Source organism: Protomyctophum parallelum, assembly GCF_964188405.1.
Source record: "Protomyctophum parallelum genome assembly, chromosome: 2".
Taxonomy (NCBI): Eukaryota; Metazoa; Chordata; class Actinopteri; order Myctophiformes; family Myctophidae; genus Protomyctophum; species Protomyctophum parallelum.
This window is the reverse complement of record NC_139699.1, coordinates 17,619,289-17,639,392: the sequence shown is the minus strand read 5'-3', so window position 1 is coordinate 17,639,392 and position 20,104 is coordinate 17,619,289. Positions and strand designations below refer to the sequence as shown.

Genomic DNA, 20,104 nt, shown 5'->3' with positions numbered 1-20,104 from the left:
TAACATACTGTATGAGGTCTATGGAACCCCCATAACATACTGTATGAGGTCTATGGAACCCCCATAACATACTGTATGAGGTCTATGGAACCCCCATAACATACTGTATGAGGTCTATGGAACCCCCATAACATACTGTATGAGGTCTATGGAACCCCCATAACATACTGTATGAGGTCTATGGAACCCCCATAACATACTGTATGGGTCTATGGAACCCCCATAACATACTGTATGGGTCTATGGAACCCCCATAACATACTGTATGAGGTCTATGGAACCCCCTTAACATACTGTATGAGGTCTATGGAACCCCCATAACATACTGTATGGGGTCTATGGAACCCCCATAACATACTGTATCTGTCTATGGAACCCCCATAACATACTGTATGAGGTCTATGGAACCCCCATAACATACTGTATGGGGTCTATGGAACCCCCATAACATACTGTATGAGGTCTATGGAACCCCCATAACATACTGTACGAGGTCTATGGAACCCCCATAACATACTGTATGAGGTCTATGGAACCCCCATAACATACTGTATGAGGTCTATGGAACCCCCATAACATACTGTATGAGGTCTATGGAACCCCCATAACATACTGTATGAGGTCTATGGAACCCCCATAACATACTGTATCTGTCTATGGAACCCCCATAACATACTGTATGAGGTCTATGGAACCCCCATAACATACTGTATGAGGTCTATGGAACCCCCATAACATACTGTATGAGGTCTATGGAACCCCCATAACATACTGTATGGGGTCTATGGAACCCCCATAACATACTGTATGGGGTCTATGGAACCCCCATAACATACTGTATGAGGTCTATGGAACCCCCATAACATACTGTATGAGGTCTATGGAACCCCCATAACATACTGTATGAGGTCTATGGAACCCCCATAACATACTGTATGAGGTCTATGGAACCCCCATAACATACTGTATGAGGTCTATGGAACCCCCATAACATACTGTATGAGGTCTATGGAACCCCCATAACATACTGTATGAGGTCTATGGAACCCCCATAACATACTGTATGGGTCTATGGAACCCCCATAACATACTGTATGAGGTCTATGGAACCCCCATAACATACTGTATGTCTATGGAGCCCCCATAACATACTGTATGAGGTCTATGGAACCCCCATAACATACTGTATGAGGTCTATGGAACCCCCATAACATACTGTATGGGGTCTATGGAACCCCCATAACATACTGTATGGGGTCTATGGAACCCCCATAACATACTGTATGGGTCTATGGAACCCCCATAACATACTGTATGAGGTCTATGGAGCCCCCATAACATACTGTATGAGGTCTATGGAACCCCCATAACATACTGTATGAGGTCTATGGAACCCCCATAACATACTGTATGAGGTCTATGGAACCCCCATAACATACTGTACGAGGTCTATGGAACCCCCATAACATACTGTATGGGTCTATGGAACCCCCATAACATACTGTATGGGGTCTATGGAACCCCCATAACATACTGTATGAGGTCTATGGAACCCCCATAACATACTGTATGAGGTCTATGGAACCCCCATAACATACTGTATGAGGTCTATGGAACCCCCATAACATACTGTATGAGGTCTATGGAACCCCCATAACATACTGTATGAGGTCTATGGAACCCCCATAACATACTGTATGAGGTCTATGGAACCCCCATAACATACTGTATGAGGTCTATGGAACCCCCATAACATACTGTATGAGGTCTATGGAACCCCCATAACATACTGTATGAGGTCTATGGAACCCCCATAACATACTGTATGAGGTCTATGGAACCCCCATAACATACTGTATGAGGTCTATGGAACCCCCATAACATACTGTATGATGTCTATGGAACCCCCATAACATACTGTATGAGGTCTATGGAACCCCCATAACATACTGTATGAGGTCTATGGAACCCCCATAACATACTGTATCTGTCTATGGAACCCCCATAACATACTGTATGGGGTCTATGGAACCCCCATAACATACTGTATGAGGTCTATGGAACCCCCATAACATACTGTATGAGGTCTATGGAACCCCCATAACATACTGTATGAGGTCTATGGAACCCCCATAACATACTGTATGAGGTCTATGGAACCCCCATAACATACTGTATGAGGTCTATGGAACCCCCATAACATACTGTATGATGTCTATGGAACCCCCATAACATACTGTATGAGGTCTATGGAACCCCCATAACATACTGTATGAGGTCTATGGAACCCCCATAACATACTGTATGATGTCTATGGAACCCCCATAACATACTGTACGAGGTCTATGGAACCCCCATAACATACTGTATGAGGTCTATGGAACCCCCATAACATACTGTATGAGGTCTATGGAACCCCCATAACATACTGTATGAGGTCTATGGAACCCCCATAACATACTGTATGAGGTCTATGGAACCCCCATAACATACTGTATGAGGTCTATGGAACCCCCATAACATACTGTATGGGTCTATGGAACCCCCATAACATACTGTATGAGGTCTATGGAACCCCCATAACATACTGTATGAGGTCTATGGAACCCCCATAACATACTGTATGAGGTCTATGGAACCCCCATAACATACTGTATGAGGTCTATGGAACCCCCATAACATACTGTATGAGGTCTATGGAACCCCCATAACATACTGTATGAGGTCTATGGAACCCCCATAACATACTGTATGAGGTCTATGGAACCCCCATAACATACTGTATGAGGTCTATGGAACCCCCATAACATACTGTATGAGGTCTATGGAACCCCCATAACATACTGTATGAGGTCTATGGAACCCCCATAACATACTGTATGAGGTCTATGGAACCCCCATAACATACTGTATGGGTCTATGGAACCCCCATAACATACTGTATGGGTCTATGGAACCCCCATAACATACTGTATGGGTCTATGGAACCCCCATAACATACTGTATGGGTCTATGGAACCCCATAACATACTGTACGAGGTCTATGGAACCCCCATAACATACTGTATGGGTCTATGGAACCCCCATAACATACTGTATGAGGTGATGGAACCCCCATAACATACTGTATGAGGTCTATGGAACCCCCATAACATACTGTATGAGGTCTATGGAACCCCCATAACATACTGTATGAGGTCTATGGAACCCCCATAACATACTGTACGAGGTCTATGGAACCCCCATAACATACTGTATGGGTCTATGGAACCCCCATAACATACTGTATGATGTCTATGGAACCCCCATAACATACTGTATGAGGTCTATGGAACCCCCATAACATACTGTATGAGGTCTATGGAACCCCCATAACATACTGTATGAGGTCTATGGAACCCCCATAACATACTGTATGAGGTCTATGGAACCCCCATAACATACTGTATGGGTCTATGGAACCCCCATAACATACTGTATGGGTCTATGGAACCCCCATAACATACTGTATGGGTCTATGGAACCCCCATAACATACTGTATGAGGTCTATGGAACCCCCATAACATACTGTATGAGGTCTATGGAACCCCCATAACATACTGTATGAGGTCTATGGAACCCCCATAACATACTGTATGAGGTCTATGGAACCCCCATAACATACTGTACGAGGTCTATGGAACCCCCATAACATACTGTATGAGGTCTATGGAACCCCCATAACATACTGTATGATGTCTATGGAACCCCCATAACATACTGTATGAGGTCTATGGAACCCCCATAACATACTGTATGGGGTCTATGGAACCCCCATAACAAACTGTATGAGGTCTATGGAACCCCCATAACATACTGTATCTGTCTATGGAACCCCCATAACATACTGTATGAGGTCTATGGAACCCCCATAACATACTGTACGAGGTCTATGGAACCCCCATAACATACTGTATGAGGTCTATGGAACCCCCATAACATACTGTATGAGGTCTATGGAACCCCCATAACATACTGTATGAGGTCTATGGAACCCCCATAACATACTGTATGGGTCTATGGAACCCCCATAACATACTGTATGAGGTCTATGGAACCCCCATAACATACTGTATGATGTCTATGGAACCCCCATAACATACTGTATGAGGTCTATGGAACCCCCATAACATACTGTATGAGGTCTATGGAACCCCCATAACATACTGTATGATGTCTATGGAACCCCCATAACATACTGTATGAGGTCTATGGAACCCCCATAACATACTGTATGAGGTCTATGGAACCCCCATAACATACTGTATGAGGTCTATGGAACCCCCATAACATACTGTATGAGGTCTATGGAACCCCCATAACATACTGTATGAGGTCTATGGAACCCCCATAACATACTGTATGATGTCTATGGAACCCCCATAACATACTGTATGAGGTCTATGGAACCCCCATAACATACTGTATGAGGTCTATGGAACCCCCATAACATACTGTATGGGGTCTATGGAACCCCCATAACAAACTGTATGAGGTCTATGGAACCCCCATAACATACTGTATCTGTCTATGGAACCCCCATAACATACTGTATGAGGTCTATGGAACCCCCATAACATACTGTATGAGGTCTATGGAACCCCCATAACATACTGTATGGGGTCTATGGAACCCCCATAACAAACTGTATGAGGTCTATGGAACCCCCATAACATACTGTATCTGTCTATGGAACCCCCATAACATACTGTATGAGGTCTATGGAACCCCCATAACATACTGTACGAGGTCTATGGAACCCCCATAACATACTGTATCTGTCTATGGAACCCCCATAACATACTGTATGAGGTCTATGGAACCCCCATAACATACTGTATGGGGTCTATGGAACCCCCATAACATACTGTATGAGGTCTATGGAACCCCCATAACATACTGTATGAGGTCTATGGAACCCCCATAACATACTGTATGAGGTCTATGGAACCCCCATAACATACTGTATGGGGTCTATGGAACCCCCATAACATACTGTATGAGGTCTATGGAACCCCCATAACATACTGTATGAGGTCTATGGAACCCCCATAACATACTGTATGGGTCTATGGAACCCCCATAACATACTGTATGAGGTCTATGGAACCCCCATAACATACTGTATGGGGTCTATGGAACCCCCATAACATACTGTATGAGGTCTATGGAACCCCCATAACATACTGTATGAGGTCTATGGAACCCCCATAACATACTGTATGAGGTCTATGGAACCCCCATAACATACTGTATGGGTCTATGGAACCCCCATAACATACTGTACGAGGTCTATGGAACCCCCATAACATACTGTATGAGGTCTATGGAACCCCCATAACATACTGTATGAGGTCTATGGAACCCCCATAACATACTGTATGAGGTCTATGGAACCCCCATAACATACTGTATGGGGTCTATGGAACCCCCATAACATACTGTATGAGGTCTATGGAACCCCCATAACATACTGTATGAGGTCTATGGAACCCCCATAACATACTGTATGAGGTCTATGGAACCCCCATAACATACTGTATGAGGTCTATGGAACCCCCATAACATACTGTATGAGGTCTATGGAACCCCCATAACATACTGTATGAGGTCTATGGAACCCCCATAACATACTGTATGAGGTCTATGGAACCCCCATAACATACTGTATGAGGTCTATGGAACCCCCATAACATACTGTATGAGGTCTATGGAACCCCCATAACATACTGTATGAGGTCTATGGAACCCCCATAACATACTGTATGAGGTCTATGGAACCCCCATAACATACTGTATGAGGTCTATGGAACCCCCATAACATACTGTATGAGGTCTATGGAACCCCCATAACATACTGTATGAGGTCTATGGAACCCCCATAACATACTGTATGAGGTCTATGGAACCCCCATAACATACTGTATGAGGTCTATGGAACCCCCATAACATACTGTATGGGTCTATGGAACCCCCATAACATACTGTATGAGGTCTATGGAACCCCCATAACATACTGTATGAGGTCTATGGAACCCCCATAACATACTGTATGAGGTCTATGGAACCCCCATAACATACTGTATGGGGTCTATGGAACCCCCATAACATACTGTATGAGGTCTATGGAACCCCCATAACATACTGTATGAGGTCTATGGAACCCCCATAACATACTGTATGGGGTCTATGGAACCCCCATAACATACTGTATGAGGTCTATGGAACCCCCATAACATACTGTATGAGGTCTATGGAACCCCCATAACATACTGTATGGGTCTATGGAACCCCCATAACATACTGTATGAGGTCTATGGAACCCCCATAACATACTGTATGAGGTCTATGGAACCCCCATAACATACTGTACGAGGTCTATGGAACCCCCATAACATACTGTACGAGGTCTATGGAACCCCCATAACATACTGTATGAGGTCTATGGAACCCCCATAACATACTGTATGAGGTCTATGGAACCCCCATAACATACTGTATGAGGTCTATGGAACCCCCATAACATACTGTATGAGGTCTATGGAACCCCCATAACATACTGTATGAGGTCTATGGAACCCCCATAACATACTGTATGAGGTCTATGGAACCCCCATAACATACTGTATGAGGTCTATGGAACCCCCATAACATACTGTATGAGGTCTATGGAACCCCCATAACATACTGTATGAGGTCTATGGAACCCCCATAACATACTGTATGAGGTCTATGGAACCCCCATAACATACTGTATGGGTCTATGGAACCCCCATAACATACTGTATGAGGTCTATGGAACCCCCATAACATACTGTATGGGGTCTATGGAACCCCCATAACATACTGTATGATGTCTATGGAACCCCCATAACATACTGTATGAGGTCTATGGAACCCCCATAACATACTGTATGGGTCTATGGAACCCCCATAACATACTGTATGGGGTCTATGGAACCCCCATAACATACTGTATGAGGTCTATGGAACCCCCATAACATACTGTATGATGTCTATGGAACCCCCATAACATACTGTATGAGGTCTATGGAACCCCCATAACATACTGTATGGGGTCTATGGAACCCCCATAACATACTGTATGATGTCTATGGAACCCCCATAACATACTGTATGGGTCTATGGAACCCCCATAACATACTGTATGGGGTCTATGGAACCCCCATAACATACTGTATGGGTCTATGGAACCCCCATAACATACTGTATGAGGTGTGTCTTTACCTCCAGTGTCTATGGAACCCCCATAACAGCGATTGGAGTTTTGGTTGGCCAGCTTTTTAAACTCCGTCAGTTCAGCGTGGTCCTTCTCGTAGGTCCTTTTCAGGTTCTCCACGTATTGCATCATCACCTCAGTAGCCTTGTTCATACGTTTCTCCTGTTGGTACAAAGTGAGGGAAGTCAACGCAAGCCTGCACACGTCTTTCAAACAGCCTGTTCTTCCTCACCTTTTAGCAACAAATATGTACCATGTCTGCAGCAGACACTGTCCTCACAATATTCACCTTACCAGTCCATCAGAGAGTATTGTTGATGGTACAGTAAATGCTTCTATTATCAAGTGGACAACAAAAAACAAATAACTAATATCCCACATGTAGCAAAATTGGTAGCTGTAGAGCTTTGTACTAGAAATGTCAATGGCAAAGAGAAGCTTGTTTACTAGTTTACTTAAGCTTGCTTTTCCAGCGGGGGCCAACCATAACACCAGATTAAATCTTCCAAGATATTTTATCTGCTGCAAAGCAAACATTCCAACCCCCTCCGTCCGACATCACGTAGACCAAATTAGAAAAGGAGATAGCTTTTAGATGTCATTATTTACTGTAGATGTTGCAAGAATATATGCCACTGTTTTCTGCTTCCTTTTAAGTGTCACGGCCAAGCGACACCCGGCAATTTTGCGCTCGTGCGTATGCGTTTACTGCGTTTGTGTTACTGCGCGTGTGTTACTGCGCGCGTACAGTGCGTTTGGACAGGACCAATATATGTCAATGATACCAGCTACACCAGACGCACGGATACCGCGGGCCATCCTACGAGTGCTCTAAACGGTTCAAATTTTTTTGCCCCCATGCGCGCGCATCTATATATCCTCCCGGAAGGTCCCGCACAAATCTGCCGCGCGCCACAGATCTGGTGTAGCCGGGGCATTTCGCACGCATACTCTGTGCGCGCAGTGCGCTTACGTCAAACGCACACACACATGCCCGGTGTAGCTTGACCGTTATGCTTAAAGACCTGTTATGACCTTCAGGCAGAATTTTGACAACGATTAGGTGTCCTACAGTACCTGTCAGGCTGTCACCAGGGTAGGCTTAAGGAAGAGTATAGGAGAACCACTGCAGGTGTACTAGTTAGTTATAATGTGTAAACATACACAGGCCAGCATAGTGACTAACTACTGCCGGCCCGTGCCTGGATGAGTGCGTCTACTTTCTGCACCTGTCTCACTGCTCCGACAACCTCCGCCCTGCTCGACAGGCGTATGGCCAGGCGGTTCAGCACCGACACCGTCTCTGTGAGGCGCTGGTAGGACTCCCGTTGCTCCATGCTCTGCCACTGCGGTGCCATCATCTAAAAAAAGATGTAGAAACAGCACATTGTATCTTTAGTAACTTTTAATCAGATTAAATTGAATTCTGCTGTTGGATAATTAAAAAAAACGGTATAGGGGCAAATAGTTTAGTAACTGCATTTTCCATCACTTTACAGACACAGAACAAATTTAACCCATTTTGGGGCGGGAACCCCTTTTGGTGTTTTCAAGCATTCCGTTATACTTTAGTTATTGAAAAATAGCAGATCTACAAGCTCATAGCACGCCACCGAGTGGTGCGCTATGAACTTGTAGGTCTGCTATTTTTTGAAAAATCGTAAAAATGCGGCACAACTCTTTGAATAGGTATATATTCTTTCAGAGCGAACGTTTTTTTTTATTTTGACGTCACGCCTAAATGGGTTAACCGAGTGTGTTCTTCTTTATCAAAACAAATATCGTAAAGTTATACTTTCAGAGGGAAGTCAATGAATCTCACATAGTTTTGGGCCAAATGGTATCGCTTTGCATCCACGAGGACTGACCTTCAGGGAGCCTTTGAACTCCTCCAGTTCCTTCTCTGTGTTCTCTTCGGTCAGGTTCCGTTCCCTCTCCGACTGCTTCAGCCGGGTCTCCAAAGTGTAGTTGTCGTTCCGGAACGCCAGTGACAGCTGGACAAATGCATTCTGGTATGGAGGAGGATGTGACTCTGTTATGGCTTTGTTATATTGTGTCGCACGGGCCCGGCCCTAATCGGCACTTGTCCAAAAGGGTCGTGCGAGGATATAAATCAGCATTCCTCCTCCATTCATATAATATAAACTGTTGATAACGTGTAAATGGAGCCGCACCAGCTCACTCGATATCTGCCATCAGTGGGTCACAGATCCTGTAGCCTCGGAAACCCTGTTCTACTTTTCTGTTGGTAATATACATAATACCATAATACGGAAGAAGGGAGTTTGTCTGTCCCAAACGTTGGTCTCCTCTGTGTCCACAATAAACCATTGGCTATATATTTTTTCATTATTAGTATTCTTCCCGTTGGCTGTGTAACTTATAGTACCATAATACAATAACACACCTACTGTACAGTGTTGTTTTCGTCGACTAAAACCAAGACGAAATTTGTTCGTCGACTACCTTTTTTCACTGACTAAAACTAAATAAAAACTAAATAAAAACGAATATATGATGACTAAAACTAAGACTAAATATACTGACAATTTCGTCAACAAATAAAAACTAGACTAAAATGTTAGGCAGGGACTAGTGGACAAGAGATCCAGTTTTATGCTGGGTTGCATGCTGAAAATAGCAGATCTACAATCTCGCAACGCGTCGCAAGATTGTAGATCTGCTATTTTCAGCATGCAACCAAAGTTTAAAATATGTCATTACAACGACATCAAAACAAATTTTAGTCGACTAAATTAACTGTAGATTTAGTCGACTAAAATCGTATGACATTTAGTCAACTAAAACTAGACTAAACACTAGAACATTCCAGGTGACTAAAATGTGACTAAATGAGACAAGGACTAAAACTAAAATAGAAATTTGCTGCCAAAAACAACACTGCTACTGTAATATGCATCAAAACCAGTAAAGTGTTATGTTAGTATGTTGCAAGTTGAATACAGTATAGCGGAGATGAGCCTAGTTAAAGGCATGGCCGACTTCTTGACATACAGTATATGGGTCCCTTTTGTTCTTACATTGATAGTATTTCATTCCTCAAAACTGTGGTTTAATATAAATTTGCATTATTGAGATATATATCAGCCTTTTCATGTCATGATTTGGCCAATCGGATGCCTCATAAACCCAAACATTAACCCCTTAACATATCTCATAGCATATCTTAAACACCTCGAAATCACATGATTTTACCACACATCATCAAAACACTATTCTGATGTTCTATGTTATATTTTGTAATTTAGGTAATTTTTATTGTGCCATATAAGTAAGTCTAATATGCATATGCATAGGACTGGTAGGATTATCCATAGACATCCTGTAGAAAGGTAGACGCCGGCCTGGGCCGTGGCTCAGCGGTCCATCCTGGGCCGTGGCTCAGAGGTCCATCCTGGGCCGTGGCTCAGCGGTCCATCCTGGGCCGTGGCTCAGAGGTCCATCCTGGGCCGTGGCTCAGAGGTCCATCCTGGGCCGTGGCTCAGAGGTCCATCCTGGGCCGTGGCTCAGCGGTCCATCCTGGGCCGTGGCTCAGAGGTCCATCCTGGGCCGTGGCTCAGCGGTCCATCCTGGGCCGTGGCTCAGAGGTCCATCCTGGGCCGTGGCTCAGTGGTCCATCCTGGGCCGTGGCTCAGCGGTCCATCCTGGGCCGTGGCTCAGCGGTCCATCCTGGGCCGTGGCTCAGAGGTCCATCCTGGGCCGTGGCTCAGAGGTCCATCCTGGGCCGTGGCTCAGAGGTCCATCCTGGGCCGTGGCTCAGAGGTCCATCCTGGGCCGTGGCTCAGCGGTCCATCCGGGGCCGTGGCTCAGCGGTCCATCCTGGGCCGTGGCTCAGTGTGCCGCGGGTTCGACTCCCGATCCCGACAGCCTTCACTGCATGTCACCCCCCCCCATCTCTCTCCCCATTTCCTGTCAGCCTACTGTCTGTCCCTCCATAAAATATATAAAATAAAGGCGAAAGCCACAAAAAAAAGAAAGGTAGACGCCTCCTTCGGCTCTGCTCTGCGTACATCCGGGGAAAGGACGCACTGTTATTGGCCAGTAGTCACTTGAGTGGCAGCAAAGACGCACTGTGATTGGCCAGTAGTCACTTGAGTGGCAGCATGCCTTCCACACTTCCAGCGCACTTCTGACCACTTCCACCTTTCCTGCGACTCCGTATGATACCCGGCGCTCCAAACCTCCAATGAGCTGCAGCGGTGAAGGTGATTGGTGAACGAGGAATCTAGGTTTTCTTTTAGTTTTTTTTAGACAGGCAGGCAGGCCAATAGGCGGCAGGCCACCAGGAAAGTTCCGGGCGTGCTGCCATTCTGCCATCATGATAATTTCACTGTACCTGTATCAGTGAGTGACAAATAAACCCTCTACAAAGGGTTGTGTAGTTGTCTGTTGGTTTGTATCATTTATGTTGTTCTGTAAAAGTGGTGGTATTATTAGGGCTTGTTTGTTTGTGTGTGCCTCGACGGAGCGGGTGGTAGAGTTTCTGCTATCTGCGTGCTGGTTGTGGTGGGCCGGTCTGGCCCAAATTCACGCGAAAACATAGCCAGGCTCTCCACAGCTCTCCCCTACACAGTTTGGGAAGCTTTTCGATAAAGTGTGGTAAGGTTTGTGTAATTTCGGGATGTCTAAGATATGTTTTGAGATGCAACAGTTTACAATCATGAGTATACAGTATATATGTACCTGTGTGTGTGTATATGTATATACCGGTATATATATATATATATATATATATATATATATATATATAGTACACATAAATGCTGTATATATGAACAGTTTTGAGGAATAGTATCTCATCACAGCAGGAGTGACAAAGTACCCACATACCTCTCAATGCTCTGACGACGAGGCGATCAAAGCCCGCCTATGGAGTTCTTTAACCTCGGATCTAACATGCATGGTCCAGAGGGTTTAGAGGAAATATATGACCTTTGACTGTCCTAATCCAGACACATGATGTCCCTGGGGGACAGACGGAGGTCCTGTCAAACAGGCTCAGCCATGTTTGTATTCGTTCCTCAGAGACAGGAAATCACGTACAGACACTCTCATCAGTCCCCATCAGGAACTAAGAGCCCCTTTCCTGTGGACCCAACTCTGCTGAGTGCAGAGGTGTCATTTCAGTCCAGGGTGGCAAAACACGTTACATGGGCTAATGAGTTTATGGTCGCAGCATGACAACACGTGTCTATAACATGTGTGTCACATGTAGACATGGATGGATGGATGGGTTTGGGTTTAGATGCACAACAGTGCCGGCCTTGAGCAATTTGGTGCCCTAGGCAGGATTTTCCATGATGCCCCCTTGAAAAATGACCATGGCCCCCTTGTGTCTGCCTGTTCTGCCTGATGGGAGGAACGGCCCTGGATGCACTCCTAATCAACGGACATTCAAAACATAGTAAAACAATTAAGATACAGTACTAACCTCAACTTCTTTTTCTGTAAGTGGGGGTGCACTGCAAAAAGATCAAAGATTAGTTAGTAAGTATAGTGATGGATAGATTTGTTTTTACGTTCCACCCCGACCAGTACGTCTCCCCGTTTATCCTACCCGACTTCGCACCAGTGAGGGGTGGGAGGAGCTCTGTATGCAGATTCACTAGTGAGGGGTGGGAGGGTTAGAGCTCTGTATGCAGATTCACTAGTGAGGGGTGGGAGGGTTAGAGCTCTGTATGCAGATTCACTAGTGAGGGGTGGGAGGGGCTCTGTATGCAGATTCACTAGTGAGGGGTGGGAGGGTGAGAGCTCTGTATGCAGATTCACTAGTGAGGGGTGGGAGGGGTTAGAGCTCTGTATGCAGATTCACTAGTGAGGGGTGGGAGGGGTTAGAGCTCTGTATGCAGATTCACTAGTGAGGGGTGGGAGGGGTTAGAGCTCTGTATGCAGATTCACTAGTGAGGGGTGGGAGGGGCTAGAGCTCTGTATGCAGATTCACTAGTGAGGGGTGGGAGGGGGAGGGCTCTGTATGCAGATTCACTAATGAGGGGTGGGAGGGGCTAGAGCTCTGTATGCAGATTCACTAGTGAGGGGTGGGAGGGGCTAGAGCTCTGTATGCAGATTCACTAGTGAGGGGTGGGAGGGGCTAGAGCTCTGTATGCAGATTCACTAGTGAGGGGTGGGAGGGTGAGGGCTCTGTATGCAGATTCACTAATGAGGGGTGGGAGGGGTTAGAGCTCTGTATGCAGATTCACTAGTGAGGGGTGGGAGGGTGAGAGCTCTGTATGCAGATTCACTAGTGAGGGGTGGGAGGGGTTAGAGCTCTGTATGCAGATTCACTAATGAGGGGTGGGAGGGGCTCTGTATGCAGATTCACTAGTGAGGGGTGGGAGGGGTTAGAGCTCTGTATGCAGATTCTCTAGTGAGGGGTGGGAGGGGCTAGAGCTCTGTATGCAGATTCACCAGTGAGGGGTGGGAGGGGTTAGAGCTCTGTATGCAGATTCTCTAGTGAGGGGTGGGATGGGCTCTGTATGCAGATTCACTAGTGAGGGGTGGGAGGGTGAGAGCTCTGTATGCAGATTCACTAGTGAGGCGTGGGAGGGTTAGAGCTCTGTATGCAGATTCAAACACACTGCTTTATTTACTACAGCAAACAACATTTACAATTGTTAGTTGCCTTAGGTTCAGACGTGCCTCCTCAGGAGACTTGGCTCAGATTTAAACAGTGGAAAACTAACCAAGACTCTTCCTGTATGCGAGGATAACTTAGTTTGTTTTATTGTCAGATAAAGGGAAACTAAAGTACTTGTATAACGTGTTACACACCAGCCTGGTAGACCCCGGTACAGTTTGAGTTTCCTCAGCATCACGTCTGAGATGTTTGGCATAGCGTCAGATTTCTCCCGAGCCTCTTCAGGGCTGGGAGAGGTTGGAGAGGCCAGCAAACCTGCCGACAGACAGATGGACAGACCATTAAATCCATTAACATCTCTGAAATAACAACATTTCAGGATTTATAATCCTTTAACATCCCCTACATTTTATTTAACAATCATGCCATCTACTGTTGCAAATTCAAAACAGCAGTTCATTGTCTAGTCTCTAATGTACGGCTGTCTCTGAACGAATTGATTGATTGATTGATTGATTGATTTGTAAAAAAAAAAGGCACAGTGGCACAGATTTATACAAAGGAATACTAAAAGGATAACCCAAATAATCCCAGGCCTTATTTCCATTAAGTTCCTGTGTATTCAATTCATTGAGACATTTATATCCAAACAATAATATAGGATATTAATATGCAAAAACCATATGAGTAGTAATAAAAAGAATGGAGGTGCTAAAGTACCATGCATAGTCGAATGGGGTAGGCTTGTAGCCGGTGTAGGGGGATGATCAGAATGGATTACATAGAAAGCATACAATATTTGTGAAGCTGAGAAAAATTGCACATTGTGGTGACATACTATTTAATTGCAACCCTATATGATCATTTTGTAGTTTGGTTTCCAATTTAGGTTAGAAACTATAAGGGTAAGCTCCTTTAATTGACTAATTACAGTAGCCTATATTCTGTCTATCATACACAGTCAAATCCAAGTATAAAACTGGATGGGTCCATTTTTACTCTCAGAGTTCATCTAACAGGACAAAACACCAAGTCCACCTCAGTGTTGTTTTCGTCGACTAAAACTAAGACGAATGTCCGTCGACTACCTTTTTTCACTGAGGAAAACTAAATGAAAACTAAGCTACGATGACTAAAACTAAGACTAAATATAGTGACAATAAAAGTGACAATAAAAACTAGACTGAAATGTTAGGAAGGGACTAGTGGACAAGAGATCCAGTATAAGTCATTTTACACTTGGTTGTATGCTAAAAACAACGCGTCGCAGCACGACGCGTTGTGTGCTTGTAGATCTGCTATTTTCAGCAAGTGTAAAATCATGTCATCGTGTCATTACAACGGCATCAAGGCCCGCAAAAATACATTTTAGTCGACTAAATCAGCTGTAGATTTAGTCGACTAAAATCGTATGATATTTAGTCGACTAAAACTAGACTAACACTAAGACATTCCTGGTGACTAAAATGTGACTAAAACTAAAGGAAAACTATTCAAAAGACTATGACTAAAACTAAAATCAAAAATTGCTGCCAAAAACAACACTGGTCCACCTACCTCTCTCCTGTTCAGTAGTTTCACTTAAGTCCGGTAACTTTTCCCCACCGATGCTTTGGTTCCGAATCAGTTTGTGCTCCTGTGTCAGGATTAGGACAGATTGACAATGTAATAACAGCTGTTATGGTTAAGAGAATGGACAAGAATTAATAATCAATAAACATTTCCAGGCACAATTCAAATTTGATTTACTCCAAACACAGCCAGACATGATAATAAAGGGTCACATGACATTTATATATACCTCTCTGAGTTTTGACAGTTTCTGTGTACCGACAGGCTGGGCTGGAAAGTCCTTGTACCCTGAGGACTTGAGGGGACCGTCTCTTGGCCTGTCTGAGAAGGAGAACGTCTCCTCTGTCATGGGAGGTAAGCCAGGGGCTCCGTTCCTGGCATTAAGGGTGCCTACAGTGTCCCAGGAGACGGCTCTCATCAGTGGAGGGAAGGCCCCAATGGTCTTGATCTCGGCGGTACAGGGGGCCTGCTGAGTAGGTGGCCGACAGACAGGCTTGGCTGCGATGGTCTTGATCTCGGCCGTACACGGGGCCTGCTGAGCGGGCGGTCGAGGAACAGGTTTGGCCACCCCCGTGGCAGGGGGGGGACTTCTGCCCCCCGGGCCAACGCCATCCTCTGCTTTATTGACCACTGGAGGACCAGGGCTCTTCTTAGGGACGCAGGGGTCACAGTTCTCCTTCTGAACGGCGTAGCGGGGTGATAAGGTACCCGACGACACCTTCCTTTTCTCATTAGGCTTCCAGTCCACCAACAGTCTGGGACTCTGAGGGTAGTAAGATAGACCATTACTGATCTGTTTATTAACAGTCTGGGCCTCTGAGGGTAGTAAGATAGACCATTACTGATCTGTTTATTAACAGTCTGGGCCTCTGAGGGTAGTAATATGTACCATTACTGATCTGTTTATTAACAGTCTGGGCCTCTGAGGGTAGTAATATGTACCATTACTGATCTGTTTATTAACAGTCTGGGACTCTGAGGGTAGTAAGATGTACCATTACTGATCTGTTTATTAACAGTCTGGGCCTCTGAGGGTAGTAAGATGTACCATTACTGATCTGTTTATTAACAGTCTGGGACTCTGAGGGTAGTAAGATGTACCATTACTGATCTGTTTATTAACAGTCTGGGACTCTGAGGGTAGTAAGATAGACCATTACTGATCATCAACAATATGTCATCATCCGAGTGAAAGAAGATCATGAAAGAGCCTGCTGTTCTGACCTCTGGTTCCTGGGTGGTGACATCGGGCTGCTCTCTCATGGATGGAACCTCCAGATGCTAGAACCATAAAGCATTGAGATAAACGCACAAAAGAAGGATATTTATTTGGTCAGTTTGTATTGTCTAATGAACGTATCAAATAAAACGTCTCTTCTTACCTGACTGACAGGTAAGAAGACCTCTGAGGGTGCCGCTGCTGAAGGAATGAGGACAAATTGTATATCTTTCTGATACAATGGTAGAGCATACAGATGCCTGAAGAAGGTCTATACCGAAAGCTTCTCTTTATCCGCACACTCAGAACGGCACAAAATCTGATTTTATATACAGTATACTGTATATATACTCAAATTTTGCACCGTTCTGAGTGTGCAGAGCCCCCTTTCTTTCTTCATCCGATACAATGGTGAGCAATTGCAAACTATTTGCGTATAAAATGACACAGCCTACAGTACATACCAATTTGAGGGGCCAATGTAATGGAGCTGCTTCTTGAAGGCCCTGGAGAGGATGATGGAGTAGGGGTTGGAGTAAGACCTGTGGGCAAAAGACAACATAGTTCACTCACTCTAATGCCATCTATCTTAACTTTAAGAGAATAAATAGGCAAGCAGGCATACAGTATGTGTTTTTCTCTATTTCATTTCACCAGAAGCCAAGAGCAGAGACTAGATTGTGCTTTCTCAGAGCATATAGGATATGTACACTAACTGGCTGAAACACCAGGCAACCCTAAGATAACACATTTTGAACCACCAGGCAAACCTAAGACACATTAACACACATTATAATGTGTGTAATAAAATAGAGACTTAATTTAGCCTACAGTATTACTGTAGGCTAAATTAATAACCCAAAGAAAGGCTATTGGAGAATCTGATTTGGATAGGGTATTAGGGACACATGATCTGATGCAGGACTGTGCATGTGACTATGACAGAAAGACAAGATGTCTGACAAGAAGTCTGTTCCAACCAAATAATAATCCATTCATTCATGGATTTTAACGTAATGTATTGTTAAAATTCATGAGCCATTTACTGTTTTTTTTAGGTTGACTAACTTTCCAGGCACCTTAGGATCTTTACGGGCCTGCCTTCTTATATATTGAGTTGGCTCTTTTCTGATTGTATGTACATTTTTTATTCTATTTACGATCCATTCATTGTGATAGATGTTGGATACTCAAAATTACACTATTCACTCTCCGAATGAATGGTGGCATGTACTGTACATGTACATTTTGTGAGTTTCTGTGTGTCACGGTCCAGACCACGGTACCTGTGGGTGATTCTGTGAGGTCCGGACCACAGTGCGGTCAGTACCTGTGGGTGATTCTGTGAGGTCCGGACCACGGTGCGGTCAGTACCTGACTCGGTGAGGTCCGGACCACGGTGCGGTCAGTACCTGTGGGTGATTCTGTGAGGTCCGGACCACGGTACAGTACCTGTGGGTGATTCTGTGAGGTCCGGACCACGGTACAGTACCTGTGGGTGATTCTGTGAGGTCCGGACCACGGTGCGGTCAGTACCTGTGGGTGATTCTGTGAGGTCCGGACCACGGTGCGGTCAGTACCTGTGGGTGATTCTGTGAGGTCCGGACCACGGTGCGGTCAGTACCTGTGGGTGATTCTGTGAGGTCCGGACCACGGTGCGGTCAGTACCTGTGGGTGATTCTGTGAGGTCCGGACCACGGTGCGGTCAGTACCTGTGGGTGATTCTGTGAGGTCCGGACCACGGTGCGGTCAGTACCTGTGGGTGATTCTGAGAGGCTGCTGGTGGATCTGCGCCCACGGCGGGTCAGAAAGCGATCGCTGACCTTCTTGGCCTGCTCCAGCAGGTCCAGGTTCTTCTGTCGTTCCTCAGCAGACAGCTGCAGTTCAGGCAGCTGGTCCTTCACCAGGTCAATCACTGCACCTGTGCTGTCTAATAGAGCACACACAAACACATCATGAACATCTTAACGTATATTGTTGGGTTTTGTTTTATAAAGTATCTTTGGCTGGACCAGTAGGCTCGGTCCCAGGCTTACTCATCTGCGAAGAGAAAAGCCTGGTCATAACCTTAAGGCAGAGACGGTATCTCCAAGGAGATCAGATCCTAAACTCTTATTGTGGTTACTTCTCTAACATTTACCGTTTCCATGGTGAACAGAGCTCTTGCCAAGGAGCGCATTATGCAAGTGAGCCTGTTGATTTCACACCAGGTGTTTCGTGTTTGGCACAAAATGAGTTCTCCTATTTTCTAAAACTCAAATAATAAGACAACACAACATCAATCAAATGAAATACAAGCATCTCAGATATTCGGGAAGATAGCATAGCCTATATACTGTACGTACAGTAGTTAAACTGACACAACACAGCACACAGAGAGTTCCATCATTTAAGGCGCTGTGGCACTTCTGACCAAACTTAGACATTAAGGCCAATGTTTCCTGAACTGGTGTTTATGATGGTCCACACACATGATGGGAACACTATGGTCTTTTATTCCCCTTAGTATTAGATGAGACTATATACTCTTAACCCATGCTGGGTGGGAACCCCTTTTGGTGTTAGCATAATGTTATGCTTTAGCTATTGAAAAATAGCAGATCTACAAGCTCACGAGCTTGTAGGTCTGCTATTTTTGAAAAATCGAAGAACCACTGACACAGAAACATAGCTTTTTCAGAAAACTGCCAGGACTGTCAGGACATTTTTAGAACCTGATCTCAGGTCAGAATGGGTTAATGAAAGGGAAGGTGCACAATACAATCCCCAGTGTTAATTTAACTCTATGTATTCAATCTCATAGTTAAATATGCTATGGAATATGCTTGGTTAAATAGGCTTTGAAATCTATGTTTTGTTAAGTCAACATTTTCCTAGTGAGCATGTCCGACAGAACTAGTGGACCCAGGAAAGACCAGAACAGAACTGCCTCTGTCTGTAGAAGAATTAAGACCTCAAGGGAGCTGTGACGCCCTATAGGGGAAAGTTCTCATTCCAATGTTGGTGTAACATCGATGCAATTATTGGGTTCTGATAAGCGCATCTCAGGACAGAATCAATATTGTGATTGTCTAGGGGTAATCACAGTTACTGTATTAATTAATATACCTCTTGGCTTCATTCATGAATAAAATCGTTGCTGGATTTACTCACCAACGGTGGTAATGGGTCCTGCAGAGGAGGACTTCCTGGCCACGCGACTTCTGGGACTGTGTGGTCTGGGAGAGAGACAAGCATGGTACAACGTTCTTAGAGCAGGTATTCAGGTACTCAGGTACAGAGCAGGTACTCCCAAACTTTTTCATGTGAAGGACCCCTAAATGAATAGAGCGTCACAGTACCGCCCCCTACCAGGGCCCAGGAAATTATTCCCCGTTCATTTTCCTCATAGACATTTCAAAACGTATTTATTTAAAGACCTTTTGAGCCTCGTACGAA

General features: G+C 44.8%; 1 protein-coding gene across 3 annotated transcripts in view; it reads right to left on the bottom strand.

The window, feature by feature from the left end:
* Positions 1–20,104, bottom strand: part of mrvi1 (murine retrovirus integration site 1 homolog) — a 48,718-nt gene that overhangs the window by 12,000 nt on the left and 16,614 nt on the right. For 2 of the 3 annotated variants that reach the window (XM_083760111.1, XM_083760109.1), the window contains 12 exons: positions 19,820–19,884; positions 18,423–18,596; positions 17,131–17,208; positions 16,830–16,867; positions 16,672–16,728; positions 15,677–16,210; positions 15,433–15,511; positions 14,070–14,190; positions 12,733–12,763; positions 9,149–9,289; positions 8,510–8,641; positions 7,289–7,442 (listed from right to left, as the gene is read on the bottom strand). In XM_083760111.1, coding sequence (XP_083616237.1) covers positions 7,289–7,442; positions 8,510–8,641; positions 9,149–9,289; positions 12,733–12,763; positions 14,070–14,190; positions 15,433–15,511; positions 15,677–16,210; positions 16,672–16,728; positions 16,830–16,867; positions 17,131–17,208; positions 18,423–18,596; positions 19,820–19,884 — 1,604 coding nt within the window. The remainder of the gene's footprint in view (positions 1–7,288; positions 7,443–8,509; positions 8,642–9,148; positions 9,290–12,732; positions 12,764–14,069; positions 14,191–15,432; positions 15,512–15,676; positions 16,211–16,671; positions 16,729–16,829; positions 16,868–17,130; positions 17,209–18,422; positions 18,597–19,819; positions 19,885–20,104) is intronic. The other variant, XM_083760110.1, reaches the window with a different exon arrangement.